General features: G+C 39.2%; 3 protein-coding genes across 4 annotated transcripts in view; 2 read left to right on the forward strand and 1 right to left on the reverse strand.

Annotated features, from left to right (window-relative positions):
- The window catches only part of LOC117548768 (laminin subunit alpha-2-like), a 200,447-nt gene that overhangs the window by 120,045 nt on the left and 58,510 nt on the right, over positions 1–21,892 (forward strand). Inside the window, 7 exon segments of the mRNA XM_034220232.1 lie at positions 12,710–12,886; positions 13,013–13,198; positions 13,498–13,616; positions 14,426–14,543; positions 17,176–17,328; positions 21,169–21,293; positions 21,469–21,555. Of these exon segments, the coding sequence (XP_034076123.1) occupies positions 12,710–12,886; positions 13,013–13,198; positions 13,498–13,616; positions 14,426–14,543; positions 17,176–17,328; positions 21,169–21,293; positions 21,469–21,555 (965 nt within the window).
- LOC117549167 lies at positions 214–5,014 on the reverse strand. 2 transcript variants are annotated; one of them, XM_034220821.1, is made up of 4 exons: positions 4,691–5,014; positions 3,821–3,943; positions 3,329–3,391; positions 214–2,873 (listed from the first exon to the last, which is right to left on the reverse strand). In XM_034220821.1, the coding sequence occupies exons 1-4, from the start codon at positions 4,958–4,960 to the stop codon at positions 717–719; spliced, it is 2,613 nt and encodes an 870-aa protein (XP_034076712.1). In that variant the 5' UTR covers positions 4,961–5,014; the 3' UTR covers positions 214–716. The 2 variants fall into 2 exon arrangements, with proteins under 2 accessions (XP_034076712.1, XP_034076715.1); XM_034220824.1 differs by lacking the exon at positions 3,329–3,391.
- Positions 5,130–9,250, forward strand: LOC117549177. Its single transcript, XM_034220836.1, has 8 exons — positions 5,130–5,461; positions 6,401–6,525; positions 6,707–7,189; positions 7,383–7,602; positions 7,805–8,022; positions 8,480–8,624; positions 8,699–8,808; positions 8,915–9,250. The coding sequence occupies exons 1-8, from the start codon at positions 5,401–5,403 to the stop codon at positions 9,224–9,226; spliced, it is 1,674 nt and encodes a 557-aa protein (XP_034076727.1). The 5' UTR covers positions 5,130–5,400; the 3' UTR covers positions 9,227–9,250.

Here is a 21,892-nt window from a genome sequence, read left to right on the forward strand (position 1 = left end):
CTTCATTATCTTAATGAGGTTTTATTACTTGTTTTTGAGATTTTAATACTGATTCTGAGTAAATTAATGTTTAAATTGAGAAATACCATAATTCTAAAGATATTAGATCAACACTGATAAGTAGAAAACTGCTTTTTCAAAGTCAGAATATCTTATTGCAAGCATCCTATCCTTTTTCATCTCTTAACATATTAAAAACAGATAAGGACCAAATGAAATTCATTGTTTTATTGTCGCTCTAAAACCCAGTACATCAATTAAGTATGTCCATATATGAAATGCAGTATACAGAAATAACAGCACCAGCCAAGTCAAACTACTGCATTAAGAACATTCTTTTCAGCATGTATTATTCTTCAGCAAGCTAAAGTGATTGAGCAATATGTGCAAACATCTCATTTGAAAAGTTAAAGTAGGTAACATTATTCAGGCCAAGGGCATTTAGCAAACATAAACAGCATTGTGATAAACACCTAAATGGCTGATAACATGTTATGTAATTAACATTTAAAACAACCTGAAAGAAAGACCCAGTATTATACAAAGATACAGATGATTTAGGTACACTGCAAACTATAATGCAAAACGCATCTGGAATCCAAACAGCTAACATTTGAATCTGCTAATAACATATCCTAAGTCAGGACCTTAGTCCTACATTTAAACCTGCTAAGTTTGCTTTAAATGTTTCAACATCATCATATCAAAGGAACACGCTATGAGTCATTTGAACTGTTGTGTAATTCCATTACATCCCCAAGATAGTATTTCACTTGTACATAGGTTTGGCCCTTTCTGCTGATTGTGTAATAAGAGGTAAAATCAACCAGCTTTTCAGCATCCACTAACTCAGTGGCCTGTGCAAGGTGTGGGACCTCAACTTGATAAGCCATAACATTTCTATCAAAGCATATGGACTGAAAAGGCTGATATTCCAAACAATAAAGCTTAGAATCAACAAGAAATATGCTTTTGACAAGTCCAAATTCGGGTGTATTACCATTTAGTACATTGGCAAGAATCAAGGACTTCTCAGTAATGTATTTATTACCATTTATCACAAGCCATTTCACTGATACAGCATGGTTAATTTCACTAAAACCTAGGAAGTCCCTCAATTTCCCATGTAAATATTGTAGATCTCTAACCTCAGATACAGGACCCATCTCCTTTTCATTTGAAAAAATTGGGTGCTTGGAAGGGTCAACATTTTGGCAGCTTTCATATATTTGGTTCTGATTAATCAAAGACTTGCATACATTTTTTAAATTGAGCTTGGAGGCCCATTGCTTAAATAAACAATGCTTAGACTCGAACCGCATACACATATGTCTGACCATGGGACCCAATGATTCTATCTGTGATGGCAAATGTATCATGTAATGCTGCTTAGGTGTAACATTGTGGTCTGGAAAAAGCTCCTTCCAATGCTTCAAATGACTTTCAATCAGTAACTTTAACCTTGACACAGTTGCAATGGTAAGAACAGGTGCAAACACTATTTGAACAATCTCTATTAAGTCCATTATCAACTGCACATATGCATTGACTTTCAAATGTTCCAAAACAAATGGCAATATCCTCAACAGGACAAGCATTTGCCCTGATGACTGCCTTAGTTTACCATCAGTTGACATCAGTGTACTCGGAGAAATTGGGGATGGTCGATCTCTAACATCTAGAGGCGAATAAGGGAAACCAAGAATAGCTGAATTCACAGAGTCCAGATTTAACTCTCCTGACTGAACAAGATGATTCAAAACACATTTAATTTCCAGAGAAGCTATACCCTCAAGAATGACATGCATAATGTCTTGCGGGGTTTGCCGAATAATATCAAAGGATGGGAAGTCAACTAACTTGCTCCTTCGATTGATCCCATATGTTGTTCTAAGGCTGTTGCGAAGCAAGTCTGTGTTAGCCTTTTCTATTTCATCACACTGTCTGACATGATTCTCCAATGTTCTTTTAATATATGCATCCTCGTTGAATTGTGACTGCATGTCCTCAAAAGAACACTCACAGTGTCTGTACTTACTGTAAGCAAAGCCCACTCCTTCTTTGAACCCTGCGAGTTCATGCTGTGCCAGGGTGTCACCACAGAGAGAAACCATAGCACCATGTATTGTTTTCTCCCCGTTAATAGTTTGAATTTTAACACCACTGTACAATGCATCCATGTCTTCCTTTATTCTATTCAATATTACATCTACACCAGATTGACGGAGGTCTGCTGATTTAGCCATCGCAAGTAGCCTAATAGCAGCCAGCTTAGACCTGTAATTTGGATTTATATTTCCTAGGGTGTAGTACACCATTAACAACTTGTTCTTTGATGAAAAGGATCCTAGTGGATTACAGATCTCTATTTCGTCTGTATACAGAATAATCTGCAGTGCATTTGGTTTCTCTGAAAATAAGGGATGAGATTTTAAAAGAGAACCATCAACAAGGTCATGAAAAAAACCTTCACTGCACCTCTGGGGTACCTCTTCAATCATAGTCAAAATCCTCGGATGTAATAGGAACTGCTCTACACTTTTGACTAATGGTACATAATAAAATAATTTGTCTTTGATGACAAAATCTGTTGATCCTCCACGTTTCTTCCTGCATATGGTTCGAGCAATTGGAATTTCCTCTGCATCCACACAACAAAACTGCTTCCTAATAACACTGTTCTGGCGAAATGTTGTTGAAACGTTAGCAAAGGGGTCAATGAAACTGTCAAATATATCCATTGCATCTTTTCCAAGTTGATTGGTTGTACTTCCTGAATTCTTCTTTAGAACTTCCTTCATCTGCGTCCTGAGGTTGTCCAATAGTGATGATTGATACTGCTGTACCCCAGCAACAATGTCATTCATGCCTTTCTGAAAATGAGAGATTGAAAGCGATGTGATCAATCTTTGATGTTGGTAAACATTATCATGATCACTGTAGCTTTATGTGATATACAGTTTTGCTTATGACATAGACACAACAGTAAAGTGGATAACAAAGCACTAAAACTGAACTCGGCCATCAGTGAACCACTATTAACTGCTAACTGTGTACAGTAGGTAGCCAAATACTGTGCTCTGTTCTCAAAGAAAAACTAGGTCTAACTTAATATATGGCTACACTGTGTCTGGTTATAAATTGTAATAAAATATGGGAAATCCCTTACTGGGTTAGTCAGAGTGAATGGCTTGAATTTCTGGATAATAAATGCTCATTTGCATTTCTTTGTCGCACACAAAATATTTCCTGTTAATATGTTCTGAGAAGCAGATCACACATGGCATAATGCTTTTAGTCCAAAAAGGTTACATAGGAAGCATTTTACCTGTGACAGACGATGCTTGGATCGGGCATTGATAACAAAGGCAGTGGCATGTGTTGTCAGATCCTACAATACAAAATGTAGTAACTTGACATTTGCAGGTATAACATTACTCAATGTGACAGAAATATATAATCTTTAAATGTATGCACATCTGATGATAAAAAACTGGTGACATGTGGTGAGCAAAGATAGATAATTTAATATTTTGTAACTCTGACCAAAACATATCAAACATTAGTACTCCAACAAGACAATAAGCCATTCTAACTCTTTATGTGTTCATTTAGTTTTGCTAGTACAGCACATAGAAATACATCTTCACATATACCTCTAGGTTTTATGAATCATTTGGTGAATTTAAATGAAATATTTCAACATAATATTGATATATAAATTATATGCTAGGCCAATATTAGCCACTACTATATCGGCCTGACCTTTATTTAGCAGCCCTTAATTTTCAGTAGATAGTCAACAACAAAGAAAACATACTTGGTGCACTGTGACAGCTCCATCTTGGTCGATGCCCATTTGCTCTTCAACTGAGTCAGGTGTGTGAAGGTTCTGATCCTCGCTGCTGGAGTCGGCTGGAAGCTGATCGGGTTGAATGTTGTCCTGTGTACAACATATCAAAGAAACAAGATTGTTTGAAATTGTAAAAAATTAAAAATTAGCTTCACTAAAAGAGCAATTTAAATATGTAATTCCTTTCTATCTAAGATTATTTTCACATTAAACAAACTTTGGGGGTAAGAGTTATTTCAGCAACAATTATTAACTGTAAGCCGTAGCACTTTATCCATTGTCTGGGTAACACTCTTTATTACATTTTTTCAGTCCAGAAAACAAAACCATGAAACTTTTTTTTCTAATCAAATCTGAAAATCTATTTATTTTTGTTTTAAGTTTAATAGTGGGTAAAGAATTTGAGATTTATTTCTGATTTGCTAAAACTGTGAATTCAACAAATCATGTGCAGATCCTGACAGTGATGCATGCACCTTGCAGAATATTGCAGAGTGAAAAAGTGGAAAACCATAATTTTTGTGATTTACTGTTTTAGTAACTGTGGCCGAACACCAACGTAATGCATATTTTTAACGGTTTTTTCATCCCCACAAAAACACTACATAGCTAACTGCTGAATTAAAAATATATGGTTGACAGATGCCGCCTGCTTGTAGCCTAGCAGATTCATTAGTTAATGCTAATGGATTTATAATAACTAAATGTGGCTGATCAGTATTGGCTAACGCTATCTGTAGCATCACAAAATGTACGAAACTAACCCTGTATCCGAGTGGCCACGTGGCCCAAACACTGTAGCTAACAATCTTAGCTGAATTAGCAGACGTTACTTACTTTTTGCTGCGGTCCTTGGGTTTCCTCCTGTCGGTTTTCATCTCCACGTGTGGCGTCGCCAGGTCTGGTGTCTTCAAGAAGATGTTGAAAGTGTCTTCTCTTTACATGATGGTAGAATGAGTTGTACACTCTATATTCCTCAGTGCATCCATCAATGCCACAGAGCAACCTGAAGTCAGAGCTGCGACTGTGCAGTCGATTAATATGGCTCAATAATAATTTCAGTGAAAAAGTTATAAAAACGCAGCAGATAACGCACCGCCAAAGCATCGTGAAATCTTCCAAAAGTTAACTATATTAAAACGTTTCTGCAGCAGGCCATGTACACGTTGGGGAAAATAACTAATGAAGTGGGTTTATCACATTCTCTAGCTGTATGGGGGAGGCCGGTGAGTCGTCTTCCTATATATATATATATACACGTCATAATAATGCCTGGGAATAACTTGTGGAATGATGTGCATCTAGAAACAGATGTTTGAAATGTTACCTATGACCGCATCAGTTATTAATATTCCTAATATTTGCAACATATAAAATATCTCTGTCACCCCTCTTTAAGAAATGGTACCTTCCAATGGGAACCGCGAAGAGGGTCCGTTAAGGGCGTGTGTTAGGTCAGGTGCACCTAGCTTCAGGACGTTGCTGGCTAGCTTTCCTTCAGGCAGAAGACTGAACCTCTGCAAGTGATTGAACATTAAAACTACGCCATGGATGAAAATGGAAGAGATATCACATGCTTGGATCCTATAGCAACTGCAGCATTAAAAGGTAATGTAATTTTGTATTTTATACTGCACCTCTCCAGCAAGCTTTACATTATTTGAATCGGTTGGACTTAGCTAGGCTGGCTACATATCTAGTTAACTTAGCTAATATCTACTGTAAGCTGTTAATAACTGCACAATCGACAAATCGTGGTTAACATTTTAGTTGATACTGTTTTATTGCCAGAAATAATGTCAAGAAGCAAATGAGCCTTCCACAACTGACAGTAAAGTATTTAGCATAGCCATCTTTGGCGCCCTTCTTTGTTGTACACTAGCATAGCCATCTTTGGCGCCCTTCTTTGTTGTACACTAGCATAGCCATCTTTAGCGCCCTTCTTTGTTGTACACTAGCATAGCCATCTTTGGCGCCCTTCTTTGTTGTACACTAGCATAGCCATCTTTGGCGCCCTTCTTTGTTGTAGACAGCATTTACAAATGCGTTGTTGTATGATAGTGCAGTGCAGGCTATTGAAACTACACTGTCCTTTGGATATAAGCAGGCTTGGGACGTAAATTATGCTTATTTGAATAAATATTTCAAGGTAAAGACACTGTTTTGAAAATAAGTTTAACTGTGTTTGCTCTTAAACATCAAGATTTGTTTTATTGTACTATAAAAGATGCTGAAAATGTATAACTTTTATAGCCTATGAGATTTTACACATTTGTGTTATGGATTTATCCTAACAACATGCCTCGTTTATTCATTTCCCTGGTGCATTTTCATTTGGCCAAAATAACTTTAACTCTGGATGAACCTATTGTAACAGCAATTTTTTCAATCAATTATAAGTAAGTGCAATACATTTTTTAATGTTAAAGAAAATCTTGTGAAGCCAGCCAGAAATGTACATTACTCTTTCATTTTATGTATTTAGATAAATATGTTATTAGTTGCTTTTTACCTTATTATTAACTGTGTGGTTAAATGTGTTTTCAGCTGCTAATATAAGCAGAGACATGCTGCCCAGCCTCTCTAAGGAGGACTTGCGTGATCTCCTTCCCGGGCCTGAGCACTTCAGAAGAAGAAGAACCATTTGGAGACTCAATCATGATGAAAATGAGGTAATTCCAGATTCTAACATTTGAGGGACTTTAAACCTGTTACCAAGTAAGCCTTTCCTAGTCATCATGCAGTTATTTGAAGTGGAGTTTTTTGGTTGTGTTGATTTTTGTTGTTGTCACAGCGTAGTGCTCTTTTCATTGTAAATACCATTTTATATATATATATGCATCTTTTATACAGGGCCAGGAGACAGACCTGTGTAGACCGAGTACCTCCCATGGGACTTGTGATTTCAGCCCTATTCCTACCCCCCAACCTTCCTTGTTTCCCTCCTCTTCCTCCTCCTGCCCCAACCCCTCTCCATCCCCCGTCTTTTCTCCACCCTCCTTCTCCTCTCAAAGCCCACAACCCCAACATGGTGCCAGCAGAACCGTACAGCTTCCCAGTCCACTGTATGTTTTATACACAGACACAGAATTGGAGCAATCACGAAGCACCTTTTCTGAAAAGCAGCGTGCTGGAGAAGAAGGAGACTACGTCCTTTCCAAAGATCTTCGCTGTCGATTAATCAGGAATACAGTCACAAGCATGCTTTCCATTAAAAGAGCAGCTGGGGATGACTTTAACTATCCATGCAGCCGTGAACTCACTGTAATGGCGAAGCGTCTGATTGAGTACTACCCAATGCTTCGGGACAGATCTCAAACCAGTAGAGCTGAGTGGGTATGTCACTATTCAAGTTTTCAACTCATGGTTCAGACAAAGCACTGCAATCATTTGCCTATCAAACTGGGAGTGATGTGTTTTATCCAGTTCAATAAGAGCTCTGTGCAACTGCTTGTATGGTGTATTTTGTTTGATACAAGTTTGTTTTATGTGAGTTATAACAGAACCTGTTGTATGTCTGTCTTGTAAGGAAACTGTGAAAAAGCAGCTTTTGAAAAGGGTCCAGAATGTGACAACCCCCAAAAAGAAGCAGGGTTCAACTCCTTCAAGAAAGAGGCCTAGGAGTTTAAGCTTTCAGAGCAGCCATGAGACGTACACTGATGAGACTGATGAATCCACCGCATCAACCTTGATCTTGGAGAGATCACCACCATCTCGATGCAGCACCCCGGAGGCTGAACAGTTATGTGGTAAGTACATCAATTGAAATAGTAGATAGTTAAATCTCTTCAAGAAAATTTTATAATATCAATAAGTTATTTTAGAACCCTTTTTTATTCAAGATTACTCATCTATGTTTGCCCTGTGTCAGTCACTATGGCTGTTTGTGTGTTAATGTCTCATTTCAACTTTAACATCAGAAATGAAAATAGTGGGGTTTATGTTTTCTAGCATCAGAAACTGAGAGCCCACAGACCCAGGCGAGACACTATAAGACTCTACAGGCGATGTATAAAACTAAGGCCAGACCGAACAAGATGGATGTTGCTCAGCTCCTGGACCTCGAAATCCAAGCGAGAAGGGCCTTCATTGACTCTGATGTTACAAAGGAGCAGGACAGGCCTTCCAAGATTCTTAAAGCTTATCCTTGCTTTGGAGAACTGGATCATGTAAGCAAATGTTGTACAACTATGCTTCCTAATTCAGATAACGTTAGACCAAATTTGAAATGAGAAATGGTGTGACAATTAAATCAGATCTGTCTCATTATTTATAAATGAATGACTCAAATATGCTTATTGAATACAAATATGTATTCTGCATAGATATATAAAAACTCCACTTATTTAAAAATAACTAATTTCACAAATGTGCTTCTGATACACACAACATTATTTTGTTAGTATTATTGGTCCACAATACGTATTTAAAAATAGTGTGTGCATAAGACATACATTTGCAAAAAAACACATGTTTCTATGTGCATATTTTTGTTAAGTGACCATTTAAATCACATTATACACATATTAATCTTTTTTTTGGAAATTCAGTTATCAGACGAATTACTAACCCTTGGAATGTAGATTTTAATATTTCTTCTACATATTTTCTCTCTCGTTGTTTTAGCTAATGGATGAACTACGGCGGGTCCTCAATCAAGGCAACTCCCACTTCTTAACGGAACTTAAGACCCGGTGGGGGACCTTTTGTGAGAGGGCACAGTTTTATGGAGTTTTCAAAAAGCTCATGAGGCCTCCGCAGCTTGACAAAGGTGATTATTATCTCTGACCATGTCTGTTTATTAACTGACTGCAGGAAACGGAATGACACTTTTTTTTTCAACAGTAAAGCACTCAATTGCCATGATGAAGGCTTTACCAGAGATGTTCCCATCACCTATGGCCCCACCCAAGAAGTTAAGGCACGCAAGTGAGGCTCTGCTCCACGTCCTTGAGGTAAGAAAATGTATAAGAATTTTCTCATGTCGATACAAAGAGTGAAATGTTGTGATCATATTTGTTTCCCTTTTTGTGACGATTTCTTTGTCTGTTTTTGTGTCAGTCTGCAGAAGACCCAAACACCTTTCTTCAGACACGACCACTTTCCAGCCCTGTTGTCATCATCTGCGAAACCAACTGTATACTGGCCATTGGAACCATGCCCGTGCTCATCTTCCCAAAAGAGGACATTCATGAAAGCGTGATGTATCTCATGGCATGTTATTACACCTTTCACCTCACCTATCCTAAGTGCATTGCAACACTCCTGTCTGTGGTGCAGACAGAAGTCCTCTTGGACGCCATTCACGACCATGACATGACTACTTCATACAAAAAGGCTATGGCCGACTGGAAAAAGTTCATAAGTGATTAGGGCACTTATATATGAGGGGCCGCTAGGGACAATATTCAGAAATACCGTTCACTTACACATGTGAAACACTCTCACACACACAACTGAAACCCAAATAATTTACAAACATATGTAAAAATCTCTCATACACATGAAACGCTCTCACACACATGACATCCAAAGTTATTCACATATGAAACGCACTCACACACGTGAAACGTACTCACACACACACCTGAAACGCACTCGCATACACCTGAAACGCCCTCACACACACACACATGTGAAACGCTCTTACACACACATGAAACGCACTCATATACACATTAAATGCGATTTCAATATGTTGTGTGAGAGGGATTTCAGTTGAAACGGAAGGCATCTCGCCTTTTAGAAATGTGCGCTTCTTCGCAGTTTTTTTTTTTTAAACGACTTCCTTTTCAACCGAGATGCCTTCAGATTCAACTGAAATCCCTCTCACACAACATACTGAAATTGCATTTCATGTGTATATGAGTGCATTTCATGTGTGAGAGCGTTTCATATCTGTGGGAGAGCGTTTCGTGTGTGAGAGAGTTTCAGGTGTGAGTGCATTTCATGTGTGTGTGAGAGCGTTTCAGGTGTGAGTGCGTGCGTTTCACATGTGTGTGTGAATAACTTTGGATTTCATGTGTGTGAGAGCGTTTCATATGTGTATATGAGAGATTTTTAGATATGTTTGTAAATTATTTTGGTTTCAGTTGTGTGTGTGAGAGTGTTTCACATGTGTAAGTAAACGGTATTTCTGAATAATGTCCCTAGCGGCCCCTCATACTTATAGTCCTATTGAAAATTGTTCGCTGAGTCAAAAGTGTCATGAGAATTTCACTTGTGTTGTATTTTACAGTGAAAGAATGTTCTCTTTTTTTCTAAAGACATATCTGATGACTGACCTTTACTACGCAGTTTGAAAACAATAAAAACATTAAAAGAAATCATTTGAGACTCATTTTTCTTTATGCAAGCAGTCAAAGTTTATATCTTGATAGGATTAAAGATTTTTGAAGGTTTTGTCTCTACGTTTCTTGGTATTTAGCCTTATTTTAAGAATAGCACCGAATGCTGAATTTAAGTAGATTTTTCTACATATTAAGAAAATAATTCTTAAATCTTATCTTGTATCTAGACAAATATACCTGTTTAAAGTGAAGCTGCACTGGATTTAAGAAATGTTGCCTAACATAAAATAGAATTTTGGGACAATAGCAGTAGAATATGCTGAATTCAAGCACATTTTCCTTATAATAAGATTATATTCCTTCCTTGCATCAATTCAAATGTACTTATTTTTGGTTTAAAAACACTCGTTTTAAGATATATGTAGATATTTTTAGGCTAGATATATTTACTTGTTTTAAGAAGGTCTTGGCAAGTGAATTTTTCTTGTTCTGTTGGCAGATAATTTTTCTTATATTAAAGTAATATATTACTCATTTTATTATTTATTTTACTTGTTTTTTTAGGCTTAGTTTTTGCAGTGTGGTCAACTTGGAATATACTTACCACGGGGTTGACTTATTAACAATATGTTTGAATATGTAATGTATATATTCAAATAATGGGACAGGATATTCATAACATTCCTCGTGGGAAAGTCAATTGTACATTTCAAAAGTACGAGGGAGGGGGAGTATCATTTGTGTGTGAGGAAAGTAGAAGATTGTGTGACTTAACAAAAAATATATATACACTGATGCTACACACATGACTCCTACACCTCATTTACAGGTATTTGATATTGTATGACACTTTAAATGTATTCAAATGAATGATAACACCATTCTAAACACCTGTATACTCTCACATAATGTACCTGATATGTACGGTGGCCCTGAAGTGCAAGACACCACAGCATTTCAGAAAACACAACAGCATTTCAGAAAAACTACAACAGCCATGTTCAGGAAAACACCATCAGCATTTCAGAAAACACAATAGCCCAGTGCATTAAGGAAAAAACTTCAGAAAACACCGCAGCATTTCACATTGGACGGAAAGGGTATTCCTTTAGGGAGAACCCTTCTTGTTTGTGATTGGACAGAGCCAGCCAGAGAAGCACTGCTGTGATTGGTTGTTTTTGCTGCCAGTCAAGAAATGACGCTTCGTGATTGGCCCAACACATCAGCCATTAGCTGTTAGCACACACTCAGAGCTCACAGCTCCTCATATCTGTTCAGAAACTGGACAAAAGTTAAACATATACAAAACACAGACTGTCTATGTCATGGCGAATACAGTTGCTGCTTTATTTATGTCTGGATGACGTTGTTGGGAGTGTGGACGGAGCAGCTACAGGTTAGTTTAGCCTGGTCGATCCGATTCCGATAGGATTTACATGGAGATACGGCCCGCCCCCTCTCCAGCGTCTTGTTTGAATGACAGGAGTAAACACAGAATTAATGCTTTATTAATTCATGGATTTTAAGGGGCTTATCTCCATGTAAATACTATGGTAGACCACCCAATATTCGCATCGCTCTAATCGCTCGAGTCTCACCGCGGCTGTGTTTGCTCCTGTCATTCAAACAAGACGCGCTGGAGAGGGGGCGGGGCGTATCTCCATGTAAATCCAATGGGAGATACCAACTACAACAAAATGAACATATTTGACCGTGATTTAATTGTAATACATGTTTCAAAGTGATGCCGAAGCAACTACATACTGATAACGGTTAGTAAAAACCACGAATTAACGCTTTAACAAGTCTGCAGACAAGACGGCAGGCGAAAAGCTTTTAAAATGCGTGTTTTCTGAATGGAATCGGATCCATCAGGCTAAACTAACCTGTAGCTGCTCCGTCCACACTCACAACAACGTCATACAGACATAAATAAAGCAGCGAATGTATTCGCCATGACATAGACAGTCTGTGTTTTGTATATGTGTAACTTTTGTCCAGTTTATGAACAGATATGTGAGCTCTGAGTGTGTGCTAACGGCTGATGTGTTGGGACCGGTAGGGACATATTGCGCTGTCGGGCGTTGACCAATCACGAAGCGTCATTTCTTGACTGGCAGCAAAAACAACCAATCACAGCAGTGCTTCTCTGGCTGGCTCTGTCCAATCATAAACAAGAAGTGTTCTCCCTAAAGGAATACCCTTTCCGTCCAATGTGAAATGCTGTGGTGTTTTCTGAAATGCTGTTGTGTTTTGTGAAATGCTGTAGTGTTTTCTGAAATGCTGTGGCAAGTACATGGTGAAATAAGGCTGTGTCTAGAAGGTACTACCTCACAAAATAACCCGTTACCTTGGTTGGTGATTGGCTAATGGTTACACAAGCCAAAAAAATCGTTATGACATCATAAAATGGCTAAAAATCTGATTCAGCTAATTTTCAGACAGGTTTTTATATAAATGGATCAGGACAAAAAAAGATTAAAAACGTTCAGAATCTCTTTACACAGAGGGGACACATGTTTATGTATAAAATACCTTTAATATTGTTTGCTTTTGTGCGTCCCAGTTGGCGCTGAGGCCCGAGCAGACAGTGCTCCCTCTGGTGGATAAAGCCAACACCGTGGAGACGAGGAGAGGAGTGACGTTCCAGCATCCGGAGATCATCGCTCACACAGACATGCTCACCTCAACTCTCTCTGAACCGTACTACTGGAAACTACCCGAGCAGTTCAGAGGCTCCATGGTAGGAAACTCTCAACTCTTCTCAACACATCTATCTCAAATCAAGCCAACTTTGTCAGAGTGGAAACATTATACAATCAGTGCAGTCTTATTAATGTTTCAATCAATGCCCTTCATCTTTCTCCAGATCACAGCATATGGTGGACAGTTGAAATATGCTGTGTACTTTGAGGCCAGAGAGGAAACCGGTCCTTCGTCCTACGAGCCTCAGGTCATCATTAAAGGCGGTCCTAACCGTAATATCCTGATGACACGGCACATACCGGGACTGCAGATTGGCACGCTCACCCGCCACCAGATCGACATGACTGAGGTAAGAACGCTTGGATAAAAGTGGAATATTTCAAATAAATGAAGGAACAATCTGCCTGTTATGGAACAGAAAGAAAGGTCTGTACAGGATAGCTCTCTGTGGTGCAAATCTATTAGCACATCCACCAGTTTTGTTTTATAGAATTAGTTTCTCCTATTAAATACCGACTATCAAAGTTAATGGCACTTAATTTTGGGAGGTCTATCAGTCCATACAAACAGGGTCTGGTACATTGGTCATAGACTGCAGTAATAACATAGATTTGTCATTGTGTTTAATGTTTGCGTTTGTATTTACAGCATGAGTGGAAGTACGCAGATGGCAGGTCCATGACTCGAGAAGACTTCATGGATGTTTTGTTCTATGTGGAATATATCCTCATTAAGGCTTCTCACGGAAACTTGATGAGACACAGCCGGTAAAACCCACACACACACACACACACACACACACACACACACACACACACACACACACACACACACACACACACACACACACACACACACACACACACACACACAAACTGTGTATACAGACTCACAAATAAGGTGTACAAGCACACACTCAGAAGTTAAAATACACATATACAGTATGACATCCTTTCTTCTTCTCTCACTGCTCTCTGTCTGCAGAAGACATTCACACACACACACACACACACACACACACACACACACACACACACACACACACACACACACACACACACACACACACACACACATGGCATGGCATACACCTCCACACAGCGTGGCCACTTAAATATGAAATAGGATAACCTGTGTTAAATACAGGTTTAATTTGTATCTCAGAATAAAAGTCATACATCCTTCTGCAAATCATCATATGTAGTTGTGTTCAAAATACCTGCATGGGAGGCGTGTGGCGCAGTGGCGTAGTGCGTTGGTGTTCGGATCAGGGGAGCACAGGTTCAAACCCCATTGCAGTCAGCATGTCGTTGTGTCCCTGGGCAAGACACTTCACCCCAAATTGCTCCTGTGGGGATTGCCAACAGTATTGAGTATGTAAGTCGCTTTGGATAAAAGCGTCTAACAAGTGACATGTAATGTATCCTCTTTGACATGATGACAGGCAAGTAACTAAATTATAGCAATTTCCAACAAACCAGTGTTAGTAAAACAAACACAAATTCAAAATAAAATACTTGTTATCATATACTTCACTGTATTATTGGATGCTTAATGATGACTTTTTCTCCCCCAGTATTTCAGAACTCAGTTTGACGGTGGCCGAGGAAGGCAGACCAAGCAAAGAGACCTTGAAAGCCCATCAGATAGAGAAGTGTGATTGTCCAATCGGATACTCCGGATTCTCCTGTGAGGTGGGTGCTCTACTGAACACACCCTCACACACGCAACACTGCACACGTGTGAAGTCCTTATAAAACTTTTCCAAAGGTATTCCTTAGAAATCAGTTATCAGTTGTTGCAGGAGTCAGCAGGTACTTGAACAGGATTTTCAAAAAGCTTTTTATAATATCGTTTTGAAGAACTTCCAGAACTGTATAAGTGCAAATACGACCATTGGAAACTCCTCATTTTAAAGGAAACTAAAATAATTTAAATAGAATTGTGATTAAGATACATACTCAGCAGGTTATTTTACAACTACAAAATAAAGTTCTCTATACTGAATTGATAAAAAAAAGACATGAACATTTCTGTACTACAAGTTCTTATTTTTATTGGCCAACAAGAGTCTTCGATAAGCTGAAATGTTCTTACAATAAAATCTAAAATCACCTTTCACCTGTTGGATGAAACTGGGAGACATGAGGTGAATTTTCGCAATATAGCCAGTGAATATCAACGTATAACTGTGTCAATACATTTTCTGTAGATTACTTTCTGTGTTTGTAATAATTAGTTTGATGAAATTGCTTTAATGCAGCAGCCGAAAGCAAACTACATAAAATTGGAACATACATAATATTCAAGTCATGAAAACAGCGTTAATATTGCAGAAACGAAAATAAATAGTGTTCATATTGAAGTTAAAACAGGATTTAACAATCCAAACATGAATTACAGAGTACTTCAGAGGAGTGAGTGCTTTCTGTCTGCTGCCTTCAGAATGTAAACATGGAGGTCACACACTCCGCTTTCAATACTATCTCCCAAGTTTCCAATTTACATTTAGTTCAGAGTTTTAAGCCTCTGCGACGCCTTTCAGACTCTCATGTGTTTTTTTTCTTCAGCCAGGATTAAGCCTCACTGAGAGTCTCTTCCACTCAGTTGTGATTTTGTCAAAGCAATTGACTTTCAGCTGCGTCCAGCTCCTTCTCTTAAGCCACAGAACGCATATAGCATTGACTCAATCTGTAGTTTAATGAGGATTTTGTAGTGGCAGCTTATGATACACAAAGGCAACCGTTCTGGGAATTTCTGCTGCATGGCGGTGCCTGAGAGTCATTCAGGTATTATTGTGTTAATCTCAAAGGGACACATGAGTTGCAGCAATCTTTTAACTATATTTTTCAACCTCTGTTTCACTTTGGCGTTTGCAACTTGGAGGGCAGAGGCACAGACATCTATATTGCCATTGAAAAAAATGAGCCGTGTATATAATTTAGGAGCTACAGATACCGTTGAAAAACTGCCAAATGCAAGCTAAATATCAAGCGGCAGCTAAACTTGAAATGTTCAGGTCGTAGAGGTCTTGGCTGACAGATGGCCATTCTATTTGTAGCTGCCGTCGTTGTTAATAAAGTATTTTTAAACGGGCGTTTAGCGCTAGCAGAGGGAACAGATGGCTCTTTAAATGGACTCCATTAATTATTACTGAACAGGAGAGAGAGGCAGAGAGAGTTACCTTGCATGCCTCTGTGTGTGCGTGTTTATCTGCATGTTTGTGTGTGTGTGCGTTGAGTGAGTGGGTTTGGGAGGGTGTGTGCATGTGTGTGATCAAAAGTTACTGAAGGGAATAACTCTTAATTGTATGTGTGTGGGGGTGTGTGTGTGAACGAGAGAGAGGAGTGGTCAACAGTTGCCTTGAGAAATAACAATTAGGGATAATTGTGTTGGTCCATTTCTGTAGTGTGTGTGTGAGTGTGTGTGTGTGTGTGTGTGTGTGTGTGTGTGTGTGTGTGTGTGTGTGTGTGTGTGTGTGTGTGTGTGTGTGTGTGTGTGTGTGTGTGTGTGTGTGTGTGTGTGTGTGTGTGTGTGTGTGTGTGTGTGTGTGTGTGTGTGTGTGTGTGTGTGTGTGTGTGTGTGTGTGTGTGTGTGTGTGTGTGTTCCAATATCCGGCAAAGTGTGGAATAACTGCTGGAACACATGCCATCTCTTGTTCCTTCCATCACATAATGACATCACTATGTAACACTCATACTTCTATTGGCTAGTGCTCCAACACATTTTACAAGATAGGCTAAGGGGCGGGACATCTCTGAGCAGTTTACTTATCACAACAGAGCCGGCCAGCTAACCAATCAGAATAGACTGGGCTCTGGTTTCAGACAGAGGGTGGAAATGAGAAAAATAAAGACCCTTTTGAACATTAAAGCATGTAACATGTCATAGTAGAAGCACAAAATACAAATATGAACCTGAGAATGAGCAGAATAGGGCCCCAGAAAAACTACATCTAATTGTTTACCCTAATTTTCCCTTTCATTCTGTTTCTGTCTGTCTCCTGTCTGTCTCCTGTCTCTCTGACTGTCTCTCTGTCTGTCTGTCTCTCTGTCTCCTCTCTCTCTGACTGTCTCTCTGACTGTCTCTCTGTCTGTCTCTCTATCTGTCTGTCTCTCTGTCTGTCTCCTGTCTCTCTGACTGTCTCTCTGTCTGTCTCTCTGTCTGTCTCTCTATCTGTCTGTCTCTCTGTCTGTCTCCTGTCTCTCTGACTGTCTCTCTGTCTGTCTCTCTGTCTGTCTCTCTGTCTGTCTCTCTATCTGTCTGTCTCTCTGTCTGTCTCCTGTCTCTCTGTCTGTCTCTCTGTCTCTCTCTCTCTGTCTATAGGAGTGCGCTGCAGGTTTTTACCGTCTTCGCTCCGGCTCCACAGCATCTGCTCCTGCGTCCAGAGTGCCAACCGCTGCCGGCATGGGCAGCTGTGTTCAATGCCAATGCAGTGGGCACTCTTCCACCTGTGACCCTGAGACATCCATATGCCAGGTAAGTGTGTGTGTGTGTGTGTGTGTGTGTGTGTATGTGTGTGTGTGTGTGTGTGTGTGTGTGTGTGTGTGTGTGTGTGTGTGTGTGTGTGTGTGTGTGTGTGTGTGTGTGTGTATGTGTGTGTGTGTGTGTGTGTGTGTGTGTGTGTGTGTGTGTGTGTGTGTGTGTGTGTGTGTGTGTGTGTGTGTGTGTGTGTGTGTGTGTGTGTGTGTGTGTGTGTGTGTGTGTGTGTGTGTGTGTGTGTGCTCGGCCACTGGAGACCCTCATACTGCCATATGCCAGGTAGTTTCTGGAGAAGAGAGTGAGATGAGAGAAAGAAAGTGTGTATGTGTGTGTGTTGGGGGGATGTCAGGTTCTGTAATTAGCCCTGCAATAATTAACGACCCCGGGGCTCATTCATATTTTGTTTAATGTCCTCTCTTCTGGATCTGACCCAAAGTTACATCCTCACTTTTGGAAAGAGTGGAGAGGATGGTCTTATCAGGAGATTAAACCACATTAAGGCAAAGAAACCCAACCCTTAAAATGTAACACAACATGTACTCAACAGTGACAGATCAATGGCATTTTTGTATTTTGATTTTCTAAATGCTCTGAAATGTCTCTTATTTTCCTTCTGACATTTTATTTATTTAGTCAGTGCAAGTCAACTTAATGCAAAACACTTGGAAAAGAGAACCACTTGCATGTTTGGAGAGTGTGTTTCCATGATATTCTGCTTGCCTGTTTTCCGTACATCACACTGGTGGCTTGTGGGATAAATCTGCACATGCCAGTTGTTAGTCACTTCCAGCCTTTTCACAATCTGGTCAGTTTTGATTCCCCATTTGAAGACTTCTACCCCGGGGAGAAGTTGGTCACATGCTGCCCACAGGTCAGCGCTCATATTTGATTTGTAAAAATACTGGCAGACTTCGCATAAATTCACTGTTTCCCCATGATTTTAAGGCCACAGAGAAAAACGGTTCACACCGAAACAGAAAAATCCATCTCAGAGACTCATTTTGGACAAATTGGAGTTCCCATTTAATTATCTGGCATACACACTTGTAAACAAACTCTAAGAAGATGCTGGCAGCTGCGTTCTCTTCGAGCCTTTTCTGAAAATTGATACCCTTTTTTTACGATTATTATTTTTCTGAAGACTTGAAATATTGCAGGTAGTACGAGTGGCTCACCTTTCTTCATTTAATAATTGCGGTATTATTACAACTTTTTGGAAAGCAGATTTGTTTACAAGAAATACAACTAGTGTCCAATGTAGCTCAATTATTATTCAATTTTATTTTGCTCTAGGTGGAGTGTGGGATTTGTTGTTCGCTCGTGTGACTGATTACTGTCTGAAGAACATATAAACATGACAACTAAAAGGATCAGGAATTATGTAAAGTGTCCAATCATTTATTCCACTCATAATCAAAAAACACTTACAGGCATAAAAAACATTCCTAATGTAAAATGCTTGAATCTTGTTCTTAAAGACATTTTGTTTGAAAGTATAGATTTAAACAATAATTCATTAACTTTCAAACATAGAATCATATTTATGATAATCGTAAATAAGTATTAGCGCTGTCTTGATATACATACGTTGGCTGTTCTCCACCTCAAAGTCTTTGGATGTGTTCAACCACACCAGAGAAAGCTTTGTAATTATGTATTTGTAATTACAGCAACATTCACAATTAGTTATCAACGACTAAGGACATTTCCAAAAATACCTAATGGATTAGAAACATAATCCAATGTATGCCCGGGTGTAAATAGCACTGTCTACCTTATTTTATTGGTTTTGTTTGCTTATTTCCTGTGTTTATACCCTCTTTTCCTCTCTCTTTCTAACACATTCCCCTTCTTTGACTCTCCCTCCTTGTAACGTCCTTGTTTATTTTTATTCTATACCTTCAGTTCTCTAATTGTTTTGCCCCAATCTCCCTTTGCACTCCCTTTCTTTCTCTCTCACCTCTCCCGGATTTCTCTGTGTCTGCCAATTTGTTTTTCTCCCTCCTTACTTCCCTTGCGTTTGATTTCTTTCACTCTGCCTCCCAGCCATTTATTCCTCGCCCTTTTCCATCTCGCTCTCTATAACGGCGTCATTAGCATTTTCTATCCGAGCGGGCTAAATTGAAAATGCTAAACGAGTTTGTTTCTGTGGTAATTAGTGGTAACGAGGAACACAGGAAGTTAATGGAAATGACTTGCCTCGTTAGAAGGCAACTTCCTGTTCCACTGATTGAAGTTCCCATCTTCAACAAACAAGGCGAACACATAAGACTGAACCCCGGGGATATTAAACAGAGAGGGCTGCGTGTTTGTGTACAGTATATAATATATTTGTGTGAGTGTACATTGTTTGTGCTTTTATGACTGTGTGTGTATGTGTGGGTATTGTTGTGCTTTTTTCTATGCAGGGTGTATATATTGTGGAAATGTACTGTACATATATATGAACACTCTGCACTTTTGCATGGTAGCCTATCTGTCAGAAAAAGGTAATGTGTTTCTGTTTTAGTTTGAACATTGTGTGATAAGCATAACCGAAAAGAAACTGAACATATTTTGGATAAGATTATGTTGTCATTGTACCCTTGTGGCTATCCTTAAAAACAGTTTAAAAAGTAAATGAATACTTCAGAAACCAACCTTTTTTGAGAAAGGAGGATTACGAAACTCTTTGATGTGTGAGATCGCTCTTGTCGCTAACAGCTAGCTGGCGGCTAACAGCTAGCTAGCCGCTGCTGATCACAGTCTCACATCACCTCATCATGCAGGAGTGGAACTGAGCCCAAAAGACATTTATTACTGTGTCGACTACATTTTCTATCAGAAATAGTCCAGGCTAGATATGCCTGTGTGTGTGTGAAGGTCCTAGAATGGTTTAGAAACTGTAGGAGGTGAAAAAGAAATGAACAACCACTCCCCCTGCTGCTTGCGATGCTCGGCACCGCAGAAGCAGCTGCGATCACACCAGGTACTTTCCAGTGACAGTGTAGCCTATGTGTGAATCTGTATGCATGTAAAAACAGCAGCCGCTCAATCAACTTTCTCCTGGATAACAAAAAGTCACCTGATTGTTAGTTGTTTTCATCTATTTGTCTGAAAATCTAGGGGAACATACAGCTTGGAGGAGATTGAAACTGAAATCACTTTTTGTGTCACTGACAATGAGTGTACCACCTTACAGCGAAGCACACCAGTGATTAAAACGGCTACTATTATCCACAATTGTTAAGTGAACTGACAGCGGGTAACAGTACCAGCATGCCACTATTTTTCTTTTTTATAGCGTCATCTAATCTCGGTGTAAATCAACCAGCGGTGCCAGGATAATTATCTCACTTGCCAAAAAACAAGCCTATGCCACTTTGTCGGTATAAGGAGTGGGTGACGGGTGACCCCGTCTGTCGTCTTTTCAATTACTCATTGTCAAATTGAGACGAGTAGACACATACAAGGGATTGTACACTGCTTAAGAATTATAATAATTTCCTCCAATATATATATATTTTTTTATGCTCAAACAAATCTGGTGTCTCGCTTTCATTGTGCCAGTGGCAATATTCAAATACAACATGCAGATGAAAGTGTGCTCTTAATTTAATTTTAAAATTAGTTTAAAGATGAAAAGCTTTTGAGGATAAGCAGAATGAGGGTTTTTTGTGTAATTATGGTCCAGCTGCTCACACGGTCACATTTTGCATACACGCCAAGAGCTGAGGATGATGGGAAAATGTAACATCCACACACACCAGGGTTAGAGTCATGGTAGGGTTGGAGAATAAATGAAAGACGATGCAATATCTTCACAAATGTAACATTCATTTCTTTTTTTGTGTGTAGAAGTGCCAAGACAACACAGAGGGCGATCAGTGTGAGCGCTGCGCTGCGGGTTTCTATGGTGTGGTCCGAGGTTTCCATGACGACTGTAAACCCTGCGCCTGTCCCCTCACCAACCCAGAGAACAAGTAAACTTCTTCACTGATTAATCTTTTTTTTAGAAGGGCGAGAATTTCAAAGGATGTTGTATCAATCGTGTATCACATAGTTATATTGGTTATATTGGTCATTCTCCTTTCTAATTTTTGCTGCAATTTTGAAAGTATTTACAAGCTTTTTCTGTGGAAATCTTTCCATGTCTAGTTTCAGTCCAACGTGTGTAACAGAGGGATACGATGACTACAGATGTACCGCCTGTCCTGAGGGATATGAGGGCAAATACTGTGAGAGGTAAGAAACACTCACTAAAATCATAATCTCCCTATCATAATTAGAAACATGTTTACATGACATTTTGAGGACGTGGAATGAATCAACTGCCTATGAAAAGTTGACAATGCCAATGTTGAACTGTGTTACCGAGGTCAAATCATGCTACGTGTGTAAAACAAATGTGGTGTGTATGTGTAGATTGTAGTGTTAAAGTTTAGGGAATATTTTTTTTTTCTCACACAAAGTTTATGTTGCGACCAGATTAATTTGTTCCCAGTCCTCATCAAAAGGCCTTTATGTGTTCAACCAAAAACGACAATTTCTAAATGCTAGCAACAATAGCACTCACCTCTTT

The sequence above is a fragment of the Gymnodraco acuticeps genome, unplaced genomic scaffold (genome assembly GCF_902827175.1).
Source record: "Gymnodraco acuticeps unplaced genomic scaffold, fGymAcu1.1, whole genome shotgun sequence".
Classification (NCBI taxonomy): Eukaryota; Metazoa; Chordata; class Actinopteri; order Perciformes; family Bathydraconidae; genus Gymnodraco; species Gymnodraco acuticeps.